The sequence below is a fragment of the Stegostoma tigrinum genome, chromosome 5 (assembly GCF_030684315.1).
Source record: "Stegostoma tigrinum isolate sSteTig4 chromosome 5, sSteTig4.hap1, whole genome shotgun sequence".
In the NCBI taxonomy this organism is placed as follows: domain Eukaryota; kingdom Metazoa; phylum Chordata; class Chondrichthyes; order Orectolobiformes; family Stegostomatidae; genus Stegostoma; species Stegostoma tigrinum.
This window is the reverse complement of record NC_081358.1, coordinates 73,827,021-73,849,258: the sequence shown is the minus strand read 5'-3', so window position 1 is coordinate 73,849,258 and position 22,238 is coordinate 73,827,021. Positions and strand designations below refer to the sequence as shown.

General features: G+C 41.8%; 1 protein-coding gene across 1 annotated transcript in view; it reads left to right on the top strand.

Moving 5' to 3' along the window:
- Positions 1-22,238, top strand: part of LOC125451594 (putative Polycomb group protein ASXL3) — a 287,101-nt gene that overhangs the window by 66,515 nt on the left and 198,348 nt on the right. The window contains exon 5 of the mRNA XM_059646068.1: positions 18,860-18,987. Within this exon, the coding sequence (XP_059502051.1) occupies positions 18,860-18,987 (128 nt within the window). The remainder of the gene's footprint in view (positions 1-18,859; positions 18,988-22,238) is intronic.

Below are 22,238 nucleotides of genomic sequence, written 5' to 3'. Positions count from 1 at the left end.
GAGCTATGAGCTCAGTTTATTAGTTAGCCAGAACTGCGAAAAAAAGACACATTTTGTTAAAGATTTTGTTTTTTGCACATATCAGCAAACTTTGCATGCAAACTAACAAAGTAAAAGGAAAATAACTTTCATATATGTCAGGACAATTATTTTATATAAGTTCTATTCCAAGCTTAAACTTAAGTGTGTCAGAACTCTCCAAATTCTTTGACTTAAATAGATATTTTCCAGCATGTTCCAAATGCCAGGGAATTGCTGATTGGGATCTTCTATTCCCTCAGCAATTCTCATCAAGTCAACTGCATAATGGATTCCAAATATTCCTTATACATGTTGCCGCTGCAGTGACTCTCTAGACATCACATTATCAAGGCAATTAATGATTGTTGTCATGGATGTTTTGGCTAAAATGGCAAAGAACAAACAATCAACAGGGATAGACGGTGAAGGAAGTCCTCAGAGGCTAGTATGCCATCACCAAGTCACCATTTATTTGCATATAAACAGCCCTTGACTTTAGTACTGCCTCATTCAGAGTCAGATACGAGAGTGTCAGTTTCTCTGACCACTTACCCTTTTTATATGTCAGTCACAGCTCCCTGATTGGACCAGATTAACAACCGTAATCACAGAACTCATATTCTATGATGTCCACCAGGCTGACATTGTCACAATCACAACAAATGGCCTGTATGCTAGGTTCTGAAAGGGTTTCAGAATAAAATTAGTGAGGCACTAACAAACATTGCCAAGGAGTGAGAGGACACTGGAAATGTACAATGAAATTGAAAATGGGTCTCAGAAATGACTATGAGAAATAACACAAACAAATCAGCTCAAGTAACTGCTACCCAGTAGTCTTGCACCAATTCAGTCTAAAAGTGGAGTTGCAGATAGATAGGATAGTGCAGAAGGTGTTTGGTATGTTTGTCTTTATTGGCCAGTGCATTGAGTATAGTAGTTGTGAGGTTATGTTGTGGCTGTACAGGATGTTGGTTTGGCCACTTGGAGTGTTGCATGCAATTCTGGTGACCCTGTTATAGGAAAGATGTTGTGAAACTTGAAAGAGTTCAGAAAAGATTTATAAGGATGTTGCCAGGGTTGGAGGGTTTGAGCTATAGGAAGAAACTGGATAGGCTGGGGCTATTTTCCCTGGAGCGTTAGAGGCTGAGGGGTGACCTTTTAGAGGTTTATAAAACCATGAGGGGAGTGGATAGGGTAACTGGGCAAGGTATTTTCCATTGTGGAAGGGGGAGTTAGGAAACTAGAGGGTATAGATTTAAGATGAGAGGAAAAAGATATAAAAGGGACCTAAGGAGCAACTTTTTCACACAGAGGTTGGTGTGCCTATGGAATGAGATGTCAGAGGAAGTGGTGATGCTGGTATGATTACAACATTTAAAAGGCATTTAAAAGGTATATGAATAGGAAGGGTTTAGAGTGATACAGGCCAAGGGCTGGCATATGGGACTAGATAATTTAGGATATCTGGTCAGCATGAATAAGTTGGACCCAAGGGTCTGCTTCCATGCTGTTTATCTCTTCAAGTCTATTTACCATAAGATATACAACCTTGAGCAAGTAGCAGAAGTTGGAAAAGTTCACGGCTTGGCCTGTTCACCTCAAGACAAAGTGCAGGATATTCATTGTTGGTTGTGGGTTTGAGGTGACAGTGATAGATGTGCTCTGCATTCAGGGCAGCCAACTCAGTAAAAAGTTTGAAGCTAACCATTGGGCTGAAAAGGGTGGGGTGGTTGTTTAAAAGGCCCACCTGTGCTGTGGGACTTTAACCCTATTATAATAAAATGCCTTCCAGTCCTCACCCCTTATACCACCTCACACCCATGCACTCCTTCTTTCCTAAACCTACTCATATACCGACCCATCCTATGGTCTGTCATGATCTCCATGCCAAGCAATGACACTTCTGTGCCCATTTAAACTGTTTGGATGATGTAACCACAGTAAAATGTACTGCAAAATGTTATTCATCAATAACTTTCCATTTTTTGGGAAAAAACTTAGTGCAACTCAACAAAAATGTTGAATCATTCAGACTGTTTAAATCATCAGTAGAGCTCAAGCAAGGACCCAAGTGTTTCAACACAATGATGGATATCCGACCTCTCAACCAACCGTTATTGCGTATTTGTTATGAGAATGTATACAATGCTTATTTGCACAAGGTGAATTGAACTTAAGTTTATTCAGTTTCAATTATTGACCCTTTCAGTTACCTAGATGGTTGAAAATTTTATTGGGCTGCAGTGATAATTTTTTTAAGAAATTGGTAAGTTATCATATGTGACTTTTTAGTTTTTTGTATAACCTACTGTCCACACCCAATGGATCGGAGTAAGTTCTGGTGTCCTGCCATATGCAGTTGTGAATGTTGTGCACAAGTAAACAACTCACTGGAGGAGGTGGTTTCCACAAATATCCTCATCCTCAATGATGGAAAAGCCCTGCACATCATTGCGAAAGATAAGGCTGAAGCATTAGCAGCAATCTTCAGCCAGAAGTGCTGAGTGGATGACCCATGCTGGCATCCTCCAGTGGTCCCCGGCATTACAAATACCAGTCTTCAGCCAATTTGATTCACTCCACCTGATATCAAAAAGCAGTTGGAGGCACTGGATACTGCAAAGGCTATGGGCTCTGACAACACCCTAGTAATAACAGTGAAGATTTGTACTCCAGAACTTGCCACTCCCCTACCAAGCTGTTCCAGTACAGTTACAACACTGGTATTTAACCGACAATGTTGAAAACTGCCCGGGTATGGCCTGTACATAAAAAAGACGAATCCAACCCAACAACTTACTACCCATCAGTCTACTCTCAATCATCAGTAAAGTTGTGGAAGGTGTCATCAGCAGTGCTATCATGCAGCACGTGTTCAGCAAAAGCTGGCTGAGTGATGCCCAGTTTGATTCTACCAAGGCCACTCAGCTCCTGCTGTAATTACAGTTTTGATGCAAACGTGGATAAAAGAGATGAATTCCAGAGATGAGGTAAGAGTGATAGTCATTGACACCAAGGCTACATTCAACTAAGTGTGGCATCAAGGAACCCTAGCAAAACTGGAATCATTGCTTATCAAGAGGCAAACTCTCTGTTGGTTAGAATCACACCTGGCACATAGGAAGATGGTTGTTGATGTTGGAGGGCGATCATCTCAGCTCCAGGTTAACTCTGCAGGTGTTCCTCAATATAGTATCGTAGATCAAACCATCTTCAGCTCCTTCATCAATAACCTACCTTCCATCCAAAGGTCAGAAAGTGGAATTGTTCACCTACAACTGCACAATGTTCAGCACCATTTGCAACTCCTCAGATGCTGAAGCAGTCCACGTACAAATACTACAAGATCTGGAAATATCTAGACTTGGGGCTGAGAAGTGGCAAATAATATTCATGCCACACAAATGCAAGGCTATGATCATGACCAATATGGGACAATCTAACCACTGCCCTTGACATTTAGTGGTGTTCATTAAATCCCACATTGTCAGATCCTGGATTGCTATTGACCAGAAGCTCAACTCATATTGCCACATAAACACAGTAGCTCTAAGAACAAGTCAGAGGTTAAGAATATTGCAGCGAGTAACTCACATCCTGACTCCCCAAAATCTGTTGATCATCTACAAAGCCCAAGCCAGGAATGTGATGGAATACTACCCACTTGCTTGGTTGGGTGCAGCTCCAACAACACAGCTTGACACCATCCAAGACATACCAGCCTGTTTGATTGGCACTCACTTACAAGCTCCACTCCCTCTATCACCAACTCTCAGTAGTAGCATTGTGTACTATCTATAAGATGCACTGCAGAAATTTACCAAAGATCCTCAGAAAGCACCTTCCAAACCTATAACCCCTTCCATCTGGAAGGACAAAGGCAAGGAATATGCTGGAATACCACCACCATCAAGTTCCCCTCCAAGCCGCTCATCATGCTGACTTGGAAACGTATCAATGTTGCTGGGTCAGAATTCTACAATTCTCTCCGTAATAGCATTGTGAGTCAAACCACTGCAGATGGACTGCAGCAGTTCAAAAAGGCACCTCACCACCACCTTCTCAAGAGCGGTGAGAGATGGGCAATAAATGCTGGCCAGCCACAAAAATCCCACAAAAATGAATAAAAATCTCTACTGTACTTACTGCTTCAATACATTATATAGTGCGTGAATGAGCATATGATATCATGAAGAAGAGGGTAGGGCAAAATCGTTTGACATGGAGGTACTAACAACCATAAAGGGCTGCTTTAGGGATGTAACCTGTTATGGTATCGTATGAGGGACGCCGACTTTCAAAGTGATTATTCATGCAGATTATGGTTCACAATAGCTTTGAGGTACCATGAACCATGAGCCCTTTAAAATGCTAGTCCTGTTCTATCAAAGTTGTCTGTTTGCAATGTAACAGTCTGAGAAGAGTGTCCTGCAATCCGCACCGTGGTGGAACAGCCTGGGAAGAGTGTCTTGGATTCAGCATCATGGTGAAGTAGTCTGGGAAGATTGTCCTAGAGACAGCATTGCAGTGAAGCAATCCAGGAAAATTGCCCTGGAGTCAGCATCATAGACAAGCAGCCTGGGAAGTGTGTGGTGCAATGAACTTCACAGTAAAGCAGTCTGGGAAGAGTGACCTGCATTTGCAACTTATTGTTCAAAAAAACAATAAAGGTGCCATCACAGAAAACCTGCAAATTTATTGGCTCAAGTGTTAACTTTATGGAAGTTTACCTAAGGAGTTGGAGAAACAGCAGGAACTGTGAGGGGCAGTGCAGAGCGAGGATATATGAATCAGGGCTGAGGCTTGAGACCCACATCACTTTGGGAGTTGAAGAGGCAGCGGGAGTTTTTAGGAACCTGCTTGTGCTAAGTAAGAGAGTGGGAACAAAAAAGCATGACATCAAGGAAAATATCAACTTCATTGTTTGGTAAGAAACCATTGTTACGAATTGTCTACAAATTACTGCAAATTAGAAAAGTGCATTTTTTGAACAAGTAGTTATATTTTAATTTAACCAAAGAAGTTAGGCCAATCTAATAAGGTATTAATGGCAATGGAAGGGAAGTAAGATTAAGACTTAAAATAGGGCCTTCAAAGGCTTAAGACAAAAACTTTGCATTGCTGCACAAGTTTTTAGAGTGAAACAAGGTCCCTAGCATGGTTAATGTTCTTTTCAGGGAGCAACTAAGAATCTTGATCTAAAGAGAAGTCATGGTAGCAGAGCTCACACTTATCATATGCCTGTCCTGCACTGTGTGGGAAGTTGTGGACATTTCTAGCATGCCTGGTGACCATCAGTGCAGAAAGTGTGCCCAGCTATAGCAACGGGCCAGTCGCATTTCTGAGCTGTAGCTGGACACACTTGCTGCAATGTGAGGGATCTGAGGTGTTGAGATTGTTGTGAACAGCATGTTTATTGAGATGGTCACATTGCAGGCAAAGATTGAACAAGCAGGAAAAGGATTGGCAATTATTAGGTAGAGTGGAGGATAGCAGGTAGTGTAAGACACACCTGTGGCCATCGCTGTCGTTAATGTGTATACCATCTTGGACTCTCGGGGAGGAGCGACTTCTTGTGGGATAGTAGTGGAAGTACCATGGCACCATGCATAGATCTGGTGCAGAAAGGGGAGGAAAAGAAGAGCAGAGCTATAATGTCAGGGGATTTAATATTAAGGAAAACAGACAAGTGTTTCTGCAGCTACAAAAGAGACTGTGGGATGGTATGTTACCTTCCTGATGTCAGTGTCTTATTGTGGTTACAGGACATTTTGAAAGAGGAGGGTGAAAGTCAGAACTGGTTTATAATGGCACAAATGGCATATGTAAAAAAAAAATTGTATATGCAGAATATAGGGAGTTCGGATGTAAATTTTAGAAAAGGATCTCACAGCCAGTAATTGCAGTAGGGATTCAGATTCCTTGGACATTGAGACCAATTATGGGGAAGGAGGGACCTGTAAAATCAGAATCAGTTGCATCTGAGCAGGATCCTGACCCTTGAGCAGTGTTCGCTACTGCTGTCATGGAGGATTTAACCAGGAGTGGCAGGGGATTGGGAGGCGACCGGAGAGACAGAAAAGAGAGAACCAAGGATAAAAACAAAAGACAGAAAGGTAAGAAGCAAAAGGGGAAGGCCGAAAAAAAATGAATGTTGAGAAACAAATGGGGCCGTGGTGCAAAATAGATTTAAGATGACTAACAAGGTTAAAAAAAAACAATCTAAAGGCAATGCGTCTTAATTCGCAGCGAATTCACAGTAAGGTAGATGAATTAACGGCACAAATAGATATAATAGTTATGGTATTGTTGCAATTCCAGAGACGTGGCTGAGGGTTAGCAAGGGTGTGAACTGAACATCCAGGGATAGTCATTATTTAAGAACAATAAACAAAAAGGGAAAGGAAGTGGGTGGTCATTGTTAGTAAGGGATTAACCAATGCAGTAGTGAGGAAGGATGTTGGCTCAGAAAATTGCAATGTGGAATCTTTATGGATGGAGATAAGAAATATAAGGGAAAGCATTAAATGAGAAATCAGAGATACAGGCAATACAGTACAATCATGGGTGACTTTAATTTGCTTATAAAGTGGATTAACCATACTAGCAAAGGTATTGCGGAGGACGATTTTTTTTTAGACCTATAAATTGAGGAAACAGCCAGAGAACAATCTGTTCTAGACTAGGTGCTGTGCAATGAGAAAGAATTAATTAACAATCTTCTTGTGCGGAATCCCTTGGGGAAGAGCAACCACAATATGATAGATTTCTTCACTAAGATGGAGAGTAAAGTAGTTGAATCTGAAACTAAGGTTTTGTATCTAAATAAAGGGAACTATGAGAGAATGAGGCACAAATTGGCAAGGATGGTTTGGGGAACATTCCAGAAGGGGTTGACGATGGATAGGCAATAGTTCATATTTAAAAGGACGTATGTGAATTACAACAATTATTCATTCCTGTCTGGCACAAAGGTAAAAGCAGAAAGGTAGCTCAATCATGACATTCAAAAGAAATCAGAGTTAAGATTAGATCAAAGAGGAGTTGTACAAAATTGCCAGAAAAAATAATAAAGTGTCAGGTCTGGGAGCATTTCTGAATTCAGTGGACAAGATGTTTAATCAAGAGGAGAAATGTAGAGTCTGACATTACGATTGAAGGGCACATAGAAACTGACTGTAAAAGACCATACAAGCTGGTCTTTAAATAGTAACAGTCCAGCATAGTCTGCAGACTGCCACAGAAAAGCGGAAATGAGAAGACTGCAGAATGGAATAACAGCACCTTTCAACACTTTTGTTTACAAGCTCACACCCCATCTTTGCTACGAGTTTGAATAAATCTCATAAATAGAAAATTTACAAATAAAAAGGACTTCAAAGCACCATTGCACCCACTGTGGAAAAAGGACTAATTGCAGTTTAAGAGGTACTGTGAGGAGAAGAACGTCTAGCTCAGCTGAAACTGCCACTGGATTGCAAGATCAACATCGGATCATGTAATTCATTAAATTGTGAACATTAACATGTTTTTCCCAATTCCAATCACCACACCATCTCCCAACCTCCACCCACATGCTCTGTTTCTTTGTCTGTGTATGTGTGTGTGTGTGTGTTCATGTTTGACATGAGATTAGGGATGGGTTTTACCATTTGTTAATATATCCAGTGAAACTAGCTCCTTAATTTTGATTAACTTGAGATCTGACTGGCTTACTTTTTCATAGTTTAACAAATGGTCAACTATATACTGAATTGAAAAAAAAACTTTTTTTTTAATTCAAACACTATTATATCAATCTTAAGAGTGAAAAGAGAGGTATTTATTCACTCCCCCAGAATTTTTTGTAACAATAAAATCACTTCATTCCAAGAATGAGTCAACTGAACCTTCTCTGAACTGCTTCCCACACAATTATATACTTTTTAAATAATAGACCAAAAGTGTATGCAGTACTCTGGGGGTGGTCTCAATAACACCCCGTAGAGCTGCAGTAAAATTTCCTTACCCATGTATTCCATTTCACTTGCAATAAACCTCAACATATCATTTGCCTCCCTAACCCTGCTGTATCTTTATGATCCATGTAGTGGGATACATAGATCCCTCTGAACCACCCAGTTTTACAATCTCCTGGATGTGAGTTTGCTCATTGAGCTAGAAGGTTAGTTTTCAGACATTTCGTCACCATTCTGGGTAACATCGTCAGTGAGCCTCCGATGAAGCCTTCATTGGAGGCTCACTGATGATGTTACCTAGAAGGGTGACGAAACGTCTGAAAACTAAGCTTCCAGCTCAGCGAGCAAACTCACATCCAGAAACTCAACCTGAGCTACAAATCTTCTCAAAATTCGCTATTTACAATCTCCATTTAAATTATGTACAATTTTCTGTTTTTCATGACAAAGTGGACAAATTCACATTTTCTCACATTATAGTCAAACTGCAAAAATTTGTGACCAATTTATCTTTATCCCTTTGCAGACTACCTCTTCTTAACATCTTATTTTCTTCACAATCCTATGTTGCAAGCTCTGCGCCCAAGATACTTAATTACAGATTTTAAATATTTGAGGCTTATTAATCCTCTGACCCTCCACTAGTTACAGCATGCCAGCCTGAAAAAGACCCATTCATCCAATCCCTTATTCACACTAATATATTACCCCCCCACCATGCTTTTATCTTTTACAGTTAATGTTTAAGTAGCACTTTACCAAATAGCTTTGAAAATGTAAGTACACCAAATTTAGAGATTTTCTTTTGCTTGTTACTTTCTTAGAAAATTATTTCCATTTTAGAGAACTATACTGACTCTGCATGGTCCACAAATTGTTTTCTAAATATCCAGCAGTAACCTATGACAGTGAATTGTAGCAATGAGCCTGTGACAGATAACAAAATTTAGAACTGGATTCACACAGCAGGCCAAGCAGCATCTTAGGAGCAGAAAACCTGACTTTCCGGGCCTAGACCCTTCATCAGAAATGGGGGAGGAGGAGAGGGTTCTGAAATAAATAGGGAGAGAGGAGGAGGCGGATCAAAGATGGATAGAGGAGAAGATAGGTGGAGAGGAGACAGACGAGTTAAAGAGGCGGGAGTGGAGCCAGTAGAGGTGAGTGTAGACGGGGAGGTAGGGAGGGGATAGGCCAGCCCAGGGAGGACGGACAGGTCAAGGGGGCGGGATGAGGTTAGTAGGAAGGAAATGGGGGTGCAGCTTGAAGTGGGAGGAGGGGATAGGTGAGAGGAAGAACAGACTAGGGAGGCGGGGATGAGCTGGGCTGGTTTTGGGATGCGGTACGGGGAGGAGAGATTTTGAAGCTTGTGAAATCCACATTGATACCCTTGGGCTGCATGGTTCCCAAGCAAAATATCAGTTGCTGTTCCTGCAAGCTTCAGATGGCATCGTTGTGGCACTGCAGGCGATCCAGGATGGACATGTCGTCTAAGGAATGGGGGGGGAGGTTGAAATGGCTCGCTACTGGGAGGTGCAGTTATTTATTGTGAACCAAGCGTAGGTGTTCCGCAGAGTGGTCCCCAAGCCTCCGCTTGGTTTCCCCAATGTAGAGGAGGCCACAACCGGTACAGCGGATGCGGTATACCACATTAGCAGATGTGCAGGTGAACATCTGCTTGATGTGGAAAGCCTTCTTGGGGCCTGGGGTGGGGATGAGGGAGGAGGTGTGGGGGCAGGTGTAGCACTTCCTGCGGTTGCGGGGGAAAGTGCTAGGTGTGGTGGGGTTGGAGGGGAGTGTGGAGTGGACAATGGAATCACGGAGAGAGTGGCCCCTCTGGAAAGCAGACAAGGTTAGGGAGGGAAAAATATCTTTGGTGGTGGGGTCGGATTGCAGATGGCAGAAGTTTTGGTGGATGATGCGTTGGATCCAGAGGTTGGTGGGGTGGTACATGAGGATGAGGAGGATTCTCTTTTGGTGGTCATTGCAGGGACGGGCAGTGAGGGATGAGTTGCGGGAAATGTGGGAGACACGGTCGAGGGCATTCTCGACCACTGCGGGGTGGTGTTGCGGTTTTTGAAAAACGAGGACATCTGAGATGTACAGGAGTGGAATGCCTCATCCTGGGAGTAGATGTGGCAGAGGCAAAGGAGTTGGGAATAGGGGATGGCATTTTTGCAAGAAGCTAGGTGGGAGGACGTGTATTCTAGGTTGCTTTGGGAGTCGGTGGGATTGGAATGGATATCGGTTTCTAGGTGGTTGCCTGAAATGGAGACAGAGAGGTCCAGGAAGTCAGAGAATTGTTAGAGATAGTCCAGATGAACTTGAGGTTGAGGTGGAAGGTGTTGGTGAAGTGGATGAACTGTTCGAGCTCCTCATGGGAGCACGAGGCGGCGCCGATTCAGTCATCAATGTAACAGAGGAAGAGGTGGGGTTTAGGGCCAGTGTAGGTACGGAAGAGGAATTGTTCCATGTAACCTACAAAGAGGCAGGCATAGCTTGGGCCCATGCGGGCACCATGGCCACCGCCTTAGTCTGTAGGAGAAGGGAAGAATCAAAAGAAAAGTTGTTGAGGGTGAGAATGAGCTCGGCTAGGCGGATGAGGGTGTCGGTGGAGGGGGACTGGTCGGGCCTGCGGGACAGGAAGAAGCGGAGGGCCTTGAGGCCATCTGCCTGGGGAATGCAGGTGTATAGGGACCAGACTTCCATAGTAAAAATGAGGTGTTGGGGACCGGGGAATTGGAAGTTCTGGATAGGTGAAGGGCATGGGTGGTGTCACGGACGTAGGTAGGGAGTTCCTGGACCTATGGGGAGAAAATGGAGCCCAGATGAGGCATTTTGTATCAGCTTTTGTGCTCCTAAGATGCTGTTTGGCCTGCTGTGTTCATCCAGTTCTACACTCTGTTATCTCGGATTCTCCAGCATCTGCAGTTCCTGTTATCCCTATGACAGATGTTACGTTAACTGACCTACAGCTGTGCACTCTTTGCAATCAAACAATGATTCACTGTCCTAACTCTCTGCCTTTTGCCAGTGCAAGACAAGAGATACCACAACTCTAGGGCAAGACAGGGAACCAAGAGATAGATCTGTGGTTGCCCTGACCTTGATGGAGGAATTAGCTCTGGAGATCAACAGGGTGGCAACTGTAAATTCACTGTCACTGATGGACAAATGTGATTTCCCAAAACTCTGGCAATAGCATTAGATATTCCACTGCTACTTGGCATTTAATTGTTCCTCAGATTGAATCAGTGCCATCAATACATTAGATATCATGATATGTGGAAACTTGGAAACCTCTTTGACCCACTTTCAGGTCTGATTCATGTCTGTCATTGTCCGCAGGTGCCTTGATGGTGTCACTAAAAGTGATGTGGGAGGACCAGCACATTGAGCATGCACTGTCACATAAGTCTTGTTCGTGCTTCCACGAGTGCAAACGCACCTACCCAGAGGGTTTGGGTTCCTAGCTAACTGGGCTGGCCTATAGTGAGTCTGCATAATATGTGGGCAGAAGCAGCTCATGAAGACAGGAATAATGGTGGAGAATGTTCATTGGAGAATGGTTACTTCAAGCTCACTTTGATTGGAAATAGGTGCTGTTGCCTTGGTGAGGAAGGATGTCATTCACTAAATGGTACTTGTCGAGAAGTAACATGAAGGATATACCCATCTATTACCATTTCCAGAGCATGGTGCACCGTTGCACTTAAAATGGAGAAGTCCATCTTTAGTGTGAGTGCCATAATGTCTCAGGCACTTGCGCTGATAACCACCTTCGTTGAAAGAGGGATCAACCTCCTAGAGATAACAAAGTGTAGAGCTGGATGAACACAGCAGGCCAAGCAGCATCAGAGGAACAGGAAGGCTGACCCGAAACATTAGCTTTCCTACTCCTCTGATGCTGCTTGGCCTGCTGTATTCATCCAGCTCTACATCTTGTTATCTCAGACTAAAGCATCAGCAGTTCCTACTGTCTCAACCTCCTAGAGAGATGGACATGGTAGTTCACACCAAAGGTCTTTACATTCTTTTTGTTAGCTTGTGCACCATAATCAAAGCAAGGCCTTGATATAGCCAAATCATCTGCTCATGGTTAGAAAGAGTGCAGATGGGCCCAGAGCGGAAGATGAAGTAAAGGCTAATGGCAATGGAAGCACTCCTCAAGATGCCCCTACATTGTGGTTCTAGCCCTTCCTCCATACACTATGTCCTTTATTAATGGCCAAGTCTTCTACTGCATTCATGCAAGTGGTTTATTCTTTGCTAGGGCACTTCAAAACACAGGAATGAAGTACATAAAAGTAATAAGTGCACAAAAAAAATAGACTTGGCAACCCAAAGAAAACTATTTGACTGCTTATTACATTGAGTTTTCCATTTGGAAAGTGGCACATAAGATGTTATTAAACAAAATTAGGTCCAGTAGGAATAGAATTTATGATTTTGAATGGATTTAGGGTTGGCTAATGGATGGTGAAGAAGAATAAATTTGACATTTTTGGTTGGTTAGGCAGTAGACTGTATCAAGAGTCAGCGTTTGGGCTGCAATAACTTAGGATTTTTATTAATGATTTGCATGAGGGGAAGTTTACTCGGCAGCCACTAAGTCTATACAGCTATTGTGTATCAGGTTTGTTCGGCTTTTAAATAATGATAGATGTTGCAGAAGAGAGCTGTTTCTTTCTTAATGTCTTCACAAGAGAATGTCCAAAAGATCGTTCACATTTAATGCCCTGATCATAGAAACAGGTTACTTCAATCTTTGGGCGGTTTCATGTACATTTGCAGACATTAGGAAGATCACTTGACTGATTTAACTCCATTTTGCATCTAGGAAATGGTGGAGAATGTCCATTGGAGAATGGTTACTTCTATTTTCCACTCGACTTTTAAGAATAGATGTGCAGACATAACTACATGGGCATGACAAGATCATTCTATTCAAATGAGATGAGGAGAAATTTCTTCATTCAAGAGTTTGTGATTCTTTGAAATTTTCAACCCCAGAGTGCTACAGATATGCGGCTTTGCATATATTCAAGTCGGAGGTGAATGAGTGATTGTGTGCAACAGGAATTAAGGGTAATTGAGATATTGTGGAAAGTTAGAATTAAGTATGAGATCAGTCACAATATTCTTGAATGGTGGGCTTGCAAGGCCAAATAGCTTTCTCCTGTAAATTACGTTCTCAATGTTTTAACTGTTGTAGTGCACTTGCTTACAGGTACAAAGTGGCATTGGAAGGTGATTGTTTTTATTCTTGCTTTATCTTGTGATCTGTTTTTTCAGTGAAGGTAAAAATGGAAACAATACGTATTTATTACATGATTTATTTACCTCACCTTTTAAGGAAATAATGTCCTACAAACTCTAACACAGCTGGAGTCAGAATTGCTTTGTAATGTTCGTACAATGTTTAAGACCCTTTTATCTATGCATTTAATTATAGTGGAGTTAATTAGTGTAGATATTGTTAAAGATTGAATGAAGCAGATATTTTGAATGATTCGATCAACATTACTAATTGTTGTGCAGTACATTGCCGTATCACTATGCTGACTGAATAATTTAGAAAAGTTCATGCTGTTCTAGCAGCTTTTTATTCTGAGAGAAATCACCACTTTATATCTATAAATCTCTAAATTATTCAAATTATTTTTTAAGTTCTTTTTTAAGTAGTTTTCTAATCAGCAGTGATTGACCTCTGCAGCGTTAGTTAATGATAATCACTGACTGAACAACCACAGATACTCACCAGCCTCACCAGATATATCCTGACTATAAAATAGACTGAGACAGAGTGGACTGGGAGAGGAAAGTATTGATGCAAGCTTTCCTACTTTTACAGAAAAATGAACATCATCGAGATTTACCAGCCTGGAGTAAATATTCTACTGTGTAATGTTCTTATGCTGCCAAAACTAACATTTGTTGCCACATGGTAACATTGCTTCATTTGTTGATTCATGTCCTATGGAGGGCATGGAATACCTGGGGTGCAAAAATAGTTGAGCCTTTAATTCAAGATGACTGGATAATTATAGCATAGTTATTTTAAGGTGTTTTTCCAAGTGCAATTTGGCAATGGTGAGCTTGGATCTTGTCTATTAGCAACTCTGAGCAAAATGGTCCAAGGTGTTTATCTGAGTTGAATATAACTTTATATACATGTCTAGTGTCTTAGAAGTAATGTCAGTAAGGAATAAGACAACCAATTTATTCTTCGTAAAATATTACAATTATTTCATACCTTTTCCTTTGACTTCAGGACCAGGGTTGGGACAGAGGCAGAAGTGGTGGCAGGGAGGAGAATCATGAGAAGCACAGAACAAGGGAGACAGAGGAAGAAAGGACCTCCTGGGTCCTCAGCCCTTCTTAACACCCTTTTCACCTCCTACCACCCTGGCCTCCCTGTGTCCTGAGCCCTCCTCGCGCAGTTCCTCTCAACCCCTCCCATCCTTCACGCCCACCCCAGCTCTTTCCTTTCTCATTCTGAGGAGCTCCTGCTGCCCGGTGTCCCTTCTCTCCACGACTAAATCCCGGTTTAAAACTGCATATACTTCCCTGCACATGCATAGTTTTGCATTTGTGCATGACATCACATGCAAAGTCAGTGTGATGACATATTGTATATGGAACTGTGTACCTGCCTGTTTCCAAGTGAGCACAGATGCATATTTGTCCACAGTTGCTGGAGTCGGCAAACACTACTTTTCTTAAAAGTATTAGTCAGGGATGATCTATTGAGAGACAAGATCATAAGACATATGAGGAGAATCAAGTCTGTTTGGCCATTGAATGAGATCTTGGCTGATCTTATAATCTTTAACTCCACTTTCTTTTCCCTGTACCCCTTGATTCCCTTACTGATTAAAAACCTATCTCAGCCTTGAATGTATATAATTATCCCAGGTGCCACAGCCCTCTGTTGTAAAGAATTCCATAGATTTACATTGTTATAGAGAATTCTTTTTCATCTGTCTTAAATGAATGCCCCTTACTCTGAGATGATGTTCTCTGATCCTAGACTCTCCCACAAGGAAAATCAACATCTTTGCACCTCCCCTGTCAAGTTCCCTAAGAATCTTATATCATAACAAGGTCACCTCTCATTTTCCTATATTTCAACCTTCTCAACCATTCCTCATAAGGCACTGTCTCCATACCTGGGATCAACAGAGTAAACTTGTAGACTACCACCAGTGCCAATTTTTCTTTCCTTAGATAAGGGGACCAAAACAGCTGACAGTGTTCCAGCTGTGGTATGATTAGTGCCTTGTGTAGTTTTAGAAAGGCCTATCTATTTTTATACACCATTTGCTTTGAAATAAATGCCAGCATTCCATTTGCCTTCCCTATTACCTAGTTAAATTGTATGCTTGTTTTGTTTTGTGATTTACGCACAAAGATTCCCAAATCCTTTGTGCTGTACCTTTCTGCAATTTTTTTTTCCAATTAAATGATATTCAGCTCCTCAAGTCCTCCTGTCAAATTCAGTTAACCTGTCTGTATCCTTTTATGTTCTAAAGATATTTTAATTCTTTTATGGTTAGGGCACTACCAGTACTAAATGCGATAGGATTATGGTTACTCAACAGAAAATGAAGCATTGTTCATACAGCATGGGTTAAACTTCATAGGAATACTACAGTGGGCCCACAGTAGGACTATTAGCATGGTTTGTTGAGATTGTAAGCAACTGGAAGATTATGGTCATTCTTATGGACTCTGTGGTAGTATTCTACAATACGCTTACCCAGTTCATGTTTAGTCTCACCGGTGTAAAGGAGACTGCATTCTGGGCAGTGGATACAGTACACTATATTGAAAGAATACTAGCAAACCACTGCTTCACTGGAGGTTGTAGGACCAGAGGACATTATCTCATAGTAAGGGGACACTCATTTAACTCCTTCGACAGTAAGGAAGGAGAAGGTGAATGAAAATATTTTACGCTTTCTGCAATTTTGTGGAAAGGTACCTTGGAGGGTGAAGAAGTGTTAGGAGTAATGGAGAAGTGGACCAGGGTGCTGCGCCCCTGTGGAACTGTCCCTGCAGAATGCTGAGAATGGGTGGGGTGAGTGGAAGGTATGTTTGGTGGTTATTTTTTGTTGGAAATGGCAGAAATGGTAGAGTATGATTCGTTGAATGCAGAGATTGGTGGGCTACAGTGTGACGACAAGACAAATCCGATTATTGTTCTGGAAGTGAGGGGAAGGGTTAAAGACAAAAAGGCAGGAAATGGGACAGAGGGCCCTGTCAACCTCAGTTGCGGAAAAAGGAGGACATGCCAGAGGCACCCCAGTGAAAGACGTCATAGCCAGAAACAGGAACAATGGAAACTGAAAGTGTGGTTTGAAGTCCTTTCAGGGAGCATGGATTGATATGTAATCAAGAATCCATTGTCCTCTGCCTTAACAATATTCAAAGACACTGCTTTTACCACATTTTCAAGGAAAGTGCTCCAAACACTCAAGAATCTTGAGAGTTTATTTTTGCCTAATCTCTGTTTTAAATGAGTGATCCCTGACTTTCAAACAGTGCAGAGATAGTAAGAACTGCAGATGCTGGAGAATCTGAGATAACAAGGTGTAGAGCTGGATTCTACCTACTAGCCTCATCCCGCCCCCTTGACCTGTCCGTCCTTCCTGGATTGACTTATCCCCTCCCTAACTCCCCACCTACACTCACCTTTACTGGCTCCACTCCTGCCTCTTTGAGCTGTCTGTCTCCACTCCACCTATCCTCTCCTTTATCCAGCTTCTCTCCGCCTCCCCATCTCTCCCTATTTGTTTCAGAATCCCCTTGCCCTCCCCCATTTCTGAAGAAGGGTCTAGGCCTGAAACATTAGCTTTCCTGCTTCTCTGATGCCACTTGGCCTGCTATGTTCATCCAGTTCTACACCTTGTTATCTCTTTTAAACAGTGAACCCTGGTTCCATATAGTCCAATGATGGGAAATCTCCTTTCCGCTTCTACCAAGACCCTTCAGGATGTTTTCTGTTTCAATCAGTTTGCCTCTTGCTCTTCTAAACTCCAGTGGATACATCCTAACCTATACAACATTTATTTATAAGACAAAATGCCCATTCCAGGTATTAGTCTAGTAAACCTCCTCTAAATTTCTTCCAAGGTACTTAAATGAGCGACCAATACTATGCACAGTATTCCAGATGCAGCCTCTCCAATGCCCTGTATACCTGAAGCAAAACCACCTACTTTCATAAAAAATTTCCCATATCTTAGAGCGCTATGGAAACATCAGTCTCGGAGAGTGGGCAAGAGTTTCCTCCATTGAGAAAAATGGGACAGATTGAGTGTGTTGGATGTTAATGGAAGAGCAATTTTTCATGGAATGTGAACAGGAGAGGTTTTCCCAGTGAGTGAGCAAGAAGTATAGAGGAAGAAATGTTAGTAATTTGGGAGGATGAGCTAAGTAAGAACCACTCAGTAGAAATGATGTGTGCAATCCTGAGTGCTGTAATCCATGATCCTTGGTAAAATGAGGTGCAGTGGCAGTGTTGGAATGAACATTGAACCTGTAAGTGAGAGGTAACAGAAAGAGAACATTGGCACTTACACTTGCAGAGCAAAGAAGTTCATTGATCTTCTTCCTGCAGTGCTGGTTGTACCACTTTACCTGGGATGCAGTACTGACCTGTGCCATAATCTGCAAATCGGCTGGCTATGTCTGGCAGCGTGGAATCCTCTGGGGTCAACTGGAAGAAGGACTGTGAGCCTCACCAACCTGCAAAGATTTAGGGCGGCATGGTGGCTCAGTTGTTAGCACTGCAGCCTCACAGTACCAGGGACCCGCGTTTAGTTCCAGCCTTAACTGTCTGTGTGGAGTTTACACATTCTCCCCGTGTCTGCGTGGGTTTCCTCCGGGTGCTCCGGTTTCCTCCCACAGTCCAAAGATGTGCAGGCTAGGTGGATTGGCCATGCTAAAATTACCCGTAGTGTTCAGGGGTGTGTGGGTTGTAGGGCGATGGGTTTGGGTGGGATGCTCCAAAGGGCGGTGTGGACTTGTCGGGCCAAAGGGCCTGTTTCCACACTGTAGGGAATCTAATCTAATCCCCGACCCCCAACTTCTACCAACATTTCCAAGTTCCTGTTTGTAAAGCAAGGAACAAACTTTTCCTTCCTCTGGATCACATCTTAGATATGGAATCTTGAGTACTACAGTGTAAGGGGAGTTCTAGGTTTGCAGAGTGGGAAGTGGTGTGTGTCTGGGCTTTAAGTAGAGCCTCAGAAGCATGAAACCAAAAGTCTTGGTGCCAGCAAGCACTTTAATCTCTCCAGCATGTGATTCTCTGCAAAAGATACCCAAGAGAGTTGTTGTAATTAATAAAGGGAAAAAATGGAAGATCATGTGACAAAATCCACTCCACGCCATGTCAGACGAGTGCCATGAGTATTGTTAAACAAAACATTTTAACTGAAAATGGAAAAATTCCATGCCTGATTTTCAATTCTGACTTTATAAATGTAACTCACTGTCCCTGGAATGTCCTAGTGATATATGCAGCATAATTTTGCTTTTAAATTCTGCCTCTAATGAGGTGGCTAGTACTTCAATTGTAACCTAAACCAAGTCTTGTACATATTTAGAATTATTGCTATGCTATTGGAGTCTTTGCCTCTGGAAACAAAACCAAAGCTTGTTTGTCTTTTTAACCAACTTAAATGGAGATATCACATTTAATGACCTTTACCTATACATAATACACACACATAAAAACTTGTTTTCTGCTGTTTTGTAAATGTAAAGTCTTGGTTAAAAACCACAGCTTGAACATCTTTCTTACAATGAAGGAGTCTCACTGTGTTTTCCATGTACTCAGTGATCTCACAATTTTTAACATCTTTTTCCAGTTTGTTCCGACCCCAAACCTATGACTGATGACAGTTCTTCTCCAACTAGTCCAAGTTTTTCAACTTCAGTTGCGCAAAACAAGGTCTTGTCTTCTACTCAACAACATACTAAAAAAGCACTAAAACAGGTAAGCTACTGCAATCTTCACTCTGTGTATAATATTGTAGTCATCTTTTTGTAATTAGTTTTCCTTGTTTTGTTTTTGCCATGTGAAGTTGGTTAGACTTGTAACTATCTCCTTTTCAGACACTGGACCACTTACGGTAATGTTTCTCCTCCTAGGCCAAAGTTAATACTTTCTTTTTGTTAAATTATTTATTTTCTCCCAGCATATCGAGTGAATCTCACATTTCTTGCTGGTTAAGATTTTCTCCATGTAAAATATATGATCTTAGGTATAATTAACACGAGAAATAATAACAGAGGAAAATGTTGTCATGTTGACCAGTTCTGCAGACTGGTTTAATCTGTTCTTTAATAGACACTGACAATCCGTTTTAATCTTTGTAAGTGGAAAGATAATCAAATATGATTCAAAATTTAATCGTAAAATTACAGGAAAATCAAGTAATTAATTCATCACATTTCATAAATGTAAAACTTCATTGATATTGTTCAATACTGATTTGAAGCATTCCTCAACTGAGATTGCGTATTTCTAGGACTGTAGATACAATGTGTTCCACATTTATCATGTTAAAGCAGCAATTGTTTATGAAATGCAGTGACTGTTGACAGATGCTGTAGCCATTTTTCACAAATGGTGCCCTAAAAACAAACTACACACAAATGTTGACTGAAAGAACTGCAGATGCTGTAAATCAGGAACAAAAACAGAAGTTGCTGGGAAATCTCAGCGGATGTCTATTGATTACTTTTAGTATAAATAATTGAGGATCAAAACTGAGTAGGGTGAGAACTGTGTGCTCTGTTGTAAATACTTCATGGAATCCTTAAATTCATCTCTTAAAATGATACTGAAGCTCACTATTTTCTGGAAAAACATATATTCCGAATATATCACTCCCTGAGCACTACACTAGAGATTCTCAGAGTAGATCCTGAAAATATTGAAGACTCAAACATTCAGTATGGGGCTGTAGCTTAGAAACCAAAAATTGTTATGAACTGATTAAAACTAAAACAGAAAATTGCGTATTTATCTTCATATAATCTTTAATGTTCGTTTCAAGCAAATAACTAATACCATACTGAAAAAAAGAAAAAAAGCTGTAATCAACATTCCAATGGGAATTCTAATTACTTGTTTTGTTCTACAGAGAATGTCTTTGAGAAGTCCAAGCCAGATTCTTATTTGGTTGGAATTAAGTGAAAAAAGAGCCATTCTGCTACTTGGTGTAGGGAAGCAAATTTGCAAAAGACTTACTAAGGTGTGCAAAAACTACATGTTGGTAGAAGAAGTCTTTGAGTAACTCAATATTGAATGGGGCCAGAAGTAGTTTAAGGGCACAGAAAGAGAAAACATTCTGAAATGTGTGCCCAGTGAGGAAGGAGCTATCATATGCTGTAGTCCTGGAAAATGAAAGGGTCAAGTGTGAAATGTCAAGCATAAAAGTTTTGGGCATATTGAGAATAGTGTTCATAGCATCAAGCTATAGATTAGTGAGGAAGAAATTGGTTCAAAGTTGGATTGAAACTATGAGACAAGGGTTGTTTTTCGGACTGGAGGCCTGTGACTGACTGGTGGTGTACCACAAGCATCAGTGCTGGGTCCATTGTATTTCGTCATTTATATAAATTATTTGGTGTGGAATATGGTTCGAAGGTATGATTAGAAAGTTTGCAGTTGACACCAGAATAGGTATGTAGTGGGACCTTGATCAGATGGGCCATTGGGCCAAGGAGTGGCAGGTAGAATTTAATTTAGATAAATGTGAGGTGTTGCATTTTGGTAAGGCAGACCACGGTGGAACTTATACAGTTAATGGTACGCCCCTGGGGAGTGTTGCTGAACAAGTAGACTTGGGCATGCAGGTGTGTAGTTCCTTGACAGTAGAGTCAGCTAGACAGGGTGGTGAAGAAAGTATTTGGCACACTTGCATTCGTTGGTCAGAACATTAGTAAAGGAGTTTGGATGTCATGTTGCGGGTGTACAGGACATTAGTGAGGCCACTTTTAGAATACTGCATACAATTCTGGTCACTTTTCTATAGAAAGGATATTGTTAAACTTGTCGGGACTAGTGGCTTTGAGTTATAGAGAAAGGCTGAATAGGCTGAGACTTTTTTTACCTAGAGATTTGGAGGCTGAGGGGTAACCTTATAAAGGTTTATAAAACCATGAGGGGCATGGATAGATCATAGAGTGTAGAATCCCTACAGTGTGGAATCAGGCCCTTCAACCCAACAAGTCCACATCAACCCTCAGAGCATCCCACCCGGACGCCATCGCCCTATAACCCACCTAATTTACACCTCCCTGAACTCTATGAGCAATTTAGCATGGCCAATCCACCTAGCCTGCATATCTTTCGACTGTGGGAGGAAACCCACACAGACACGGGGAGAATGTGCAAACTCCACACAGACAGTTGCCCAAGGCTGGAATCGAACCCGGGTCGCTGGTGCTGTGAGGCAGCAGTGCTAATCACTGTGCCACCGCGCCAGTGAATAGCCAAGTCTTTTTACTAGGGTGGAGGGTGGGTGAGTCCAAAAGTAGAGGGTAACTATATCCTGCTTTCTCACTGTCACTGGATCAAAACCTTAAACTCCCTTCCGAACATCCTTCATTTACATGGACACTGTTTTCAAATAACTGACCACTGAGACCCTAGAGCTGTTTATCAATGTGATCCAGGGCAACAAAGAAGACTTGCATTATCCCAACACCTGTCGTCTTGTCAACCACAATGCGCAATTCAGCAGCCTGTTAGGAAGAGTTAGCATAGACCACAGGGTCACAACTTTCATGCTGACTCCTCCAGGCTTGTTGGAAATATACTGGCATGGGCCTGTGTCCCTCACCTACTCTGCAGCACCCACAGTCCTGAGAGATTGGGGCTAAACTGCCTCACTGCCACATCTCTGTAGTATAGATAGCATCCCTCAAGGGCACAGGGCGCTTCATCCCTCATTTCCCCCATCTTAAGATCTTTGTTCACCTATCCTCAATGCGGACTTAAGCGCCTTAGTCTTACCCCCGTCTGTGAGAAACCAATCTACCCTAAGTTCAGGTCCCACACTGTCACATTGCCCCTTTTTTGCATGGATCCCTCTCATCTCAGTTCTAACCTTGAACTATTTCTTTTCATTAACTCTTTTGAACTCCACCCTGCAGCAGTTTCCTAAAATTGTAGTATAAACAAAAATAAATGAGTTTTACCACAATTTCAAAATATTTCCCCAAGAGCTTCCTTCT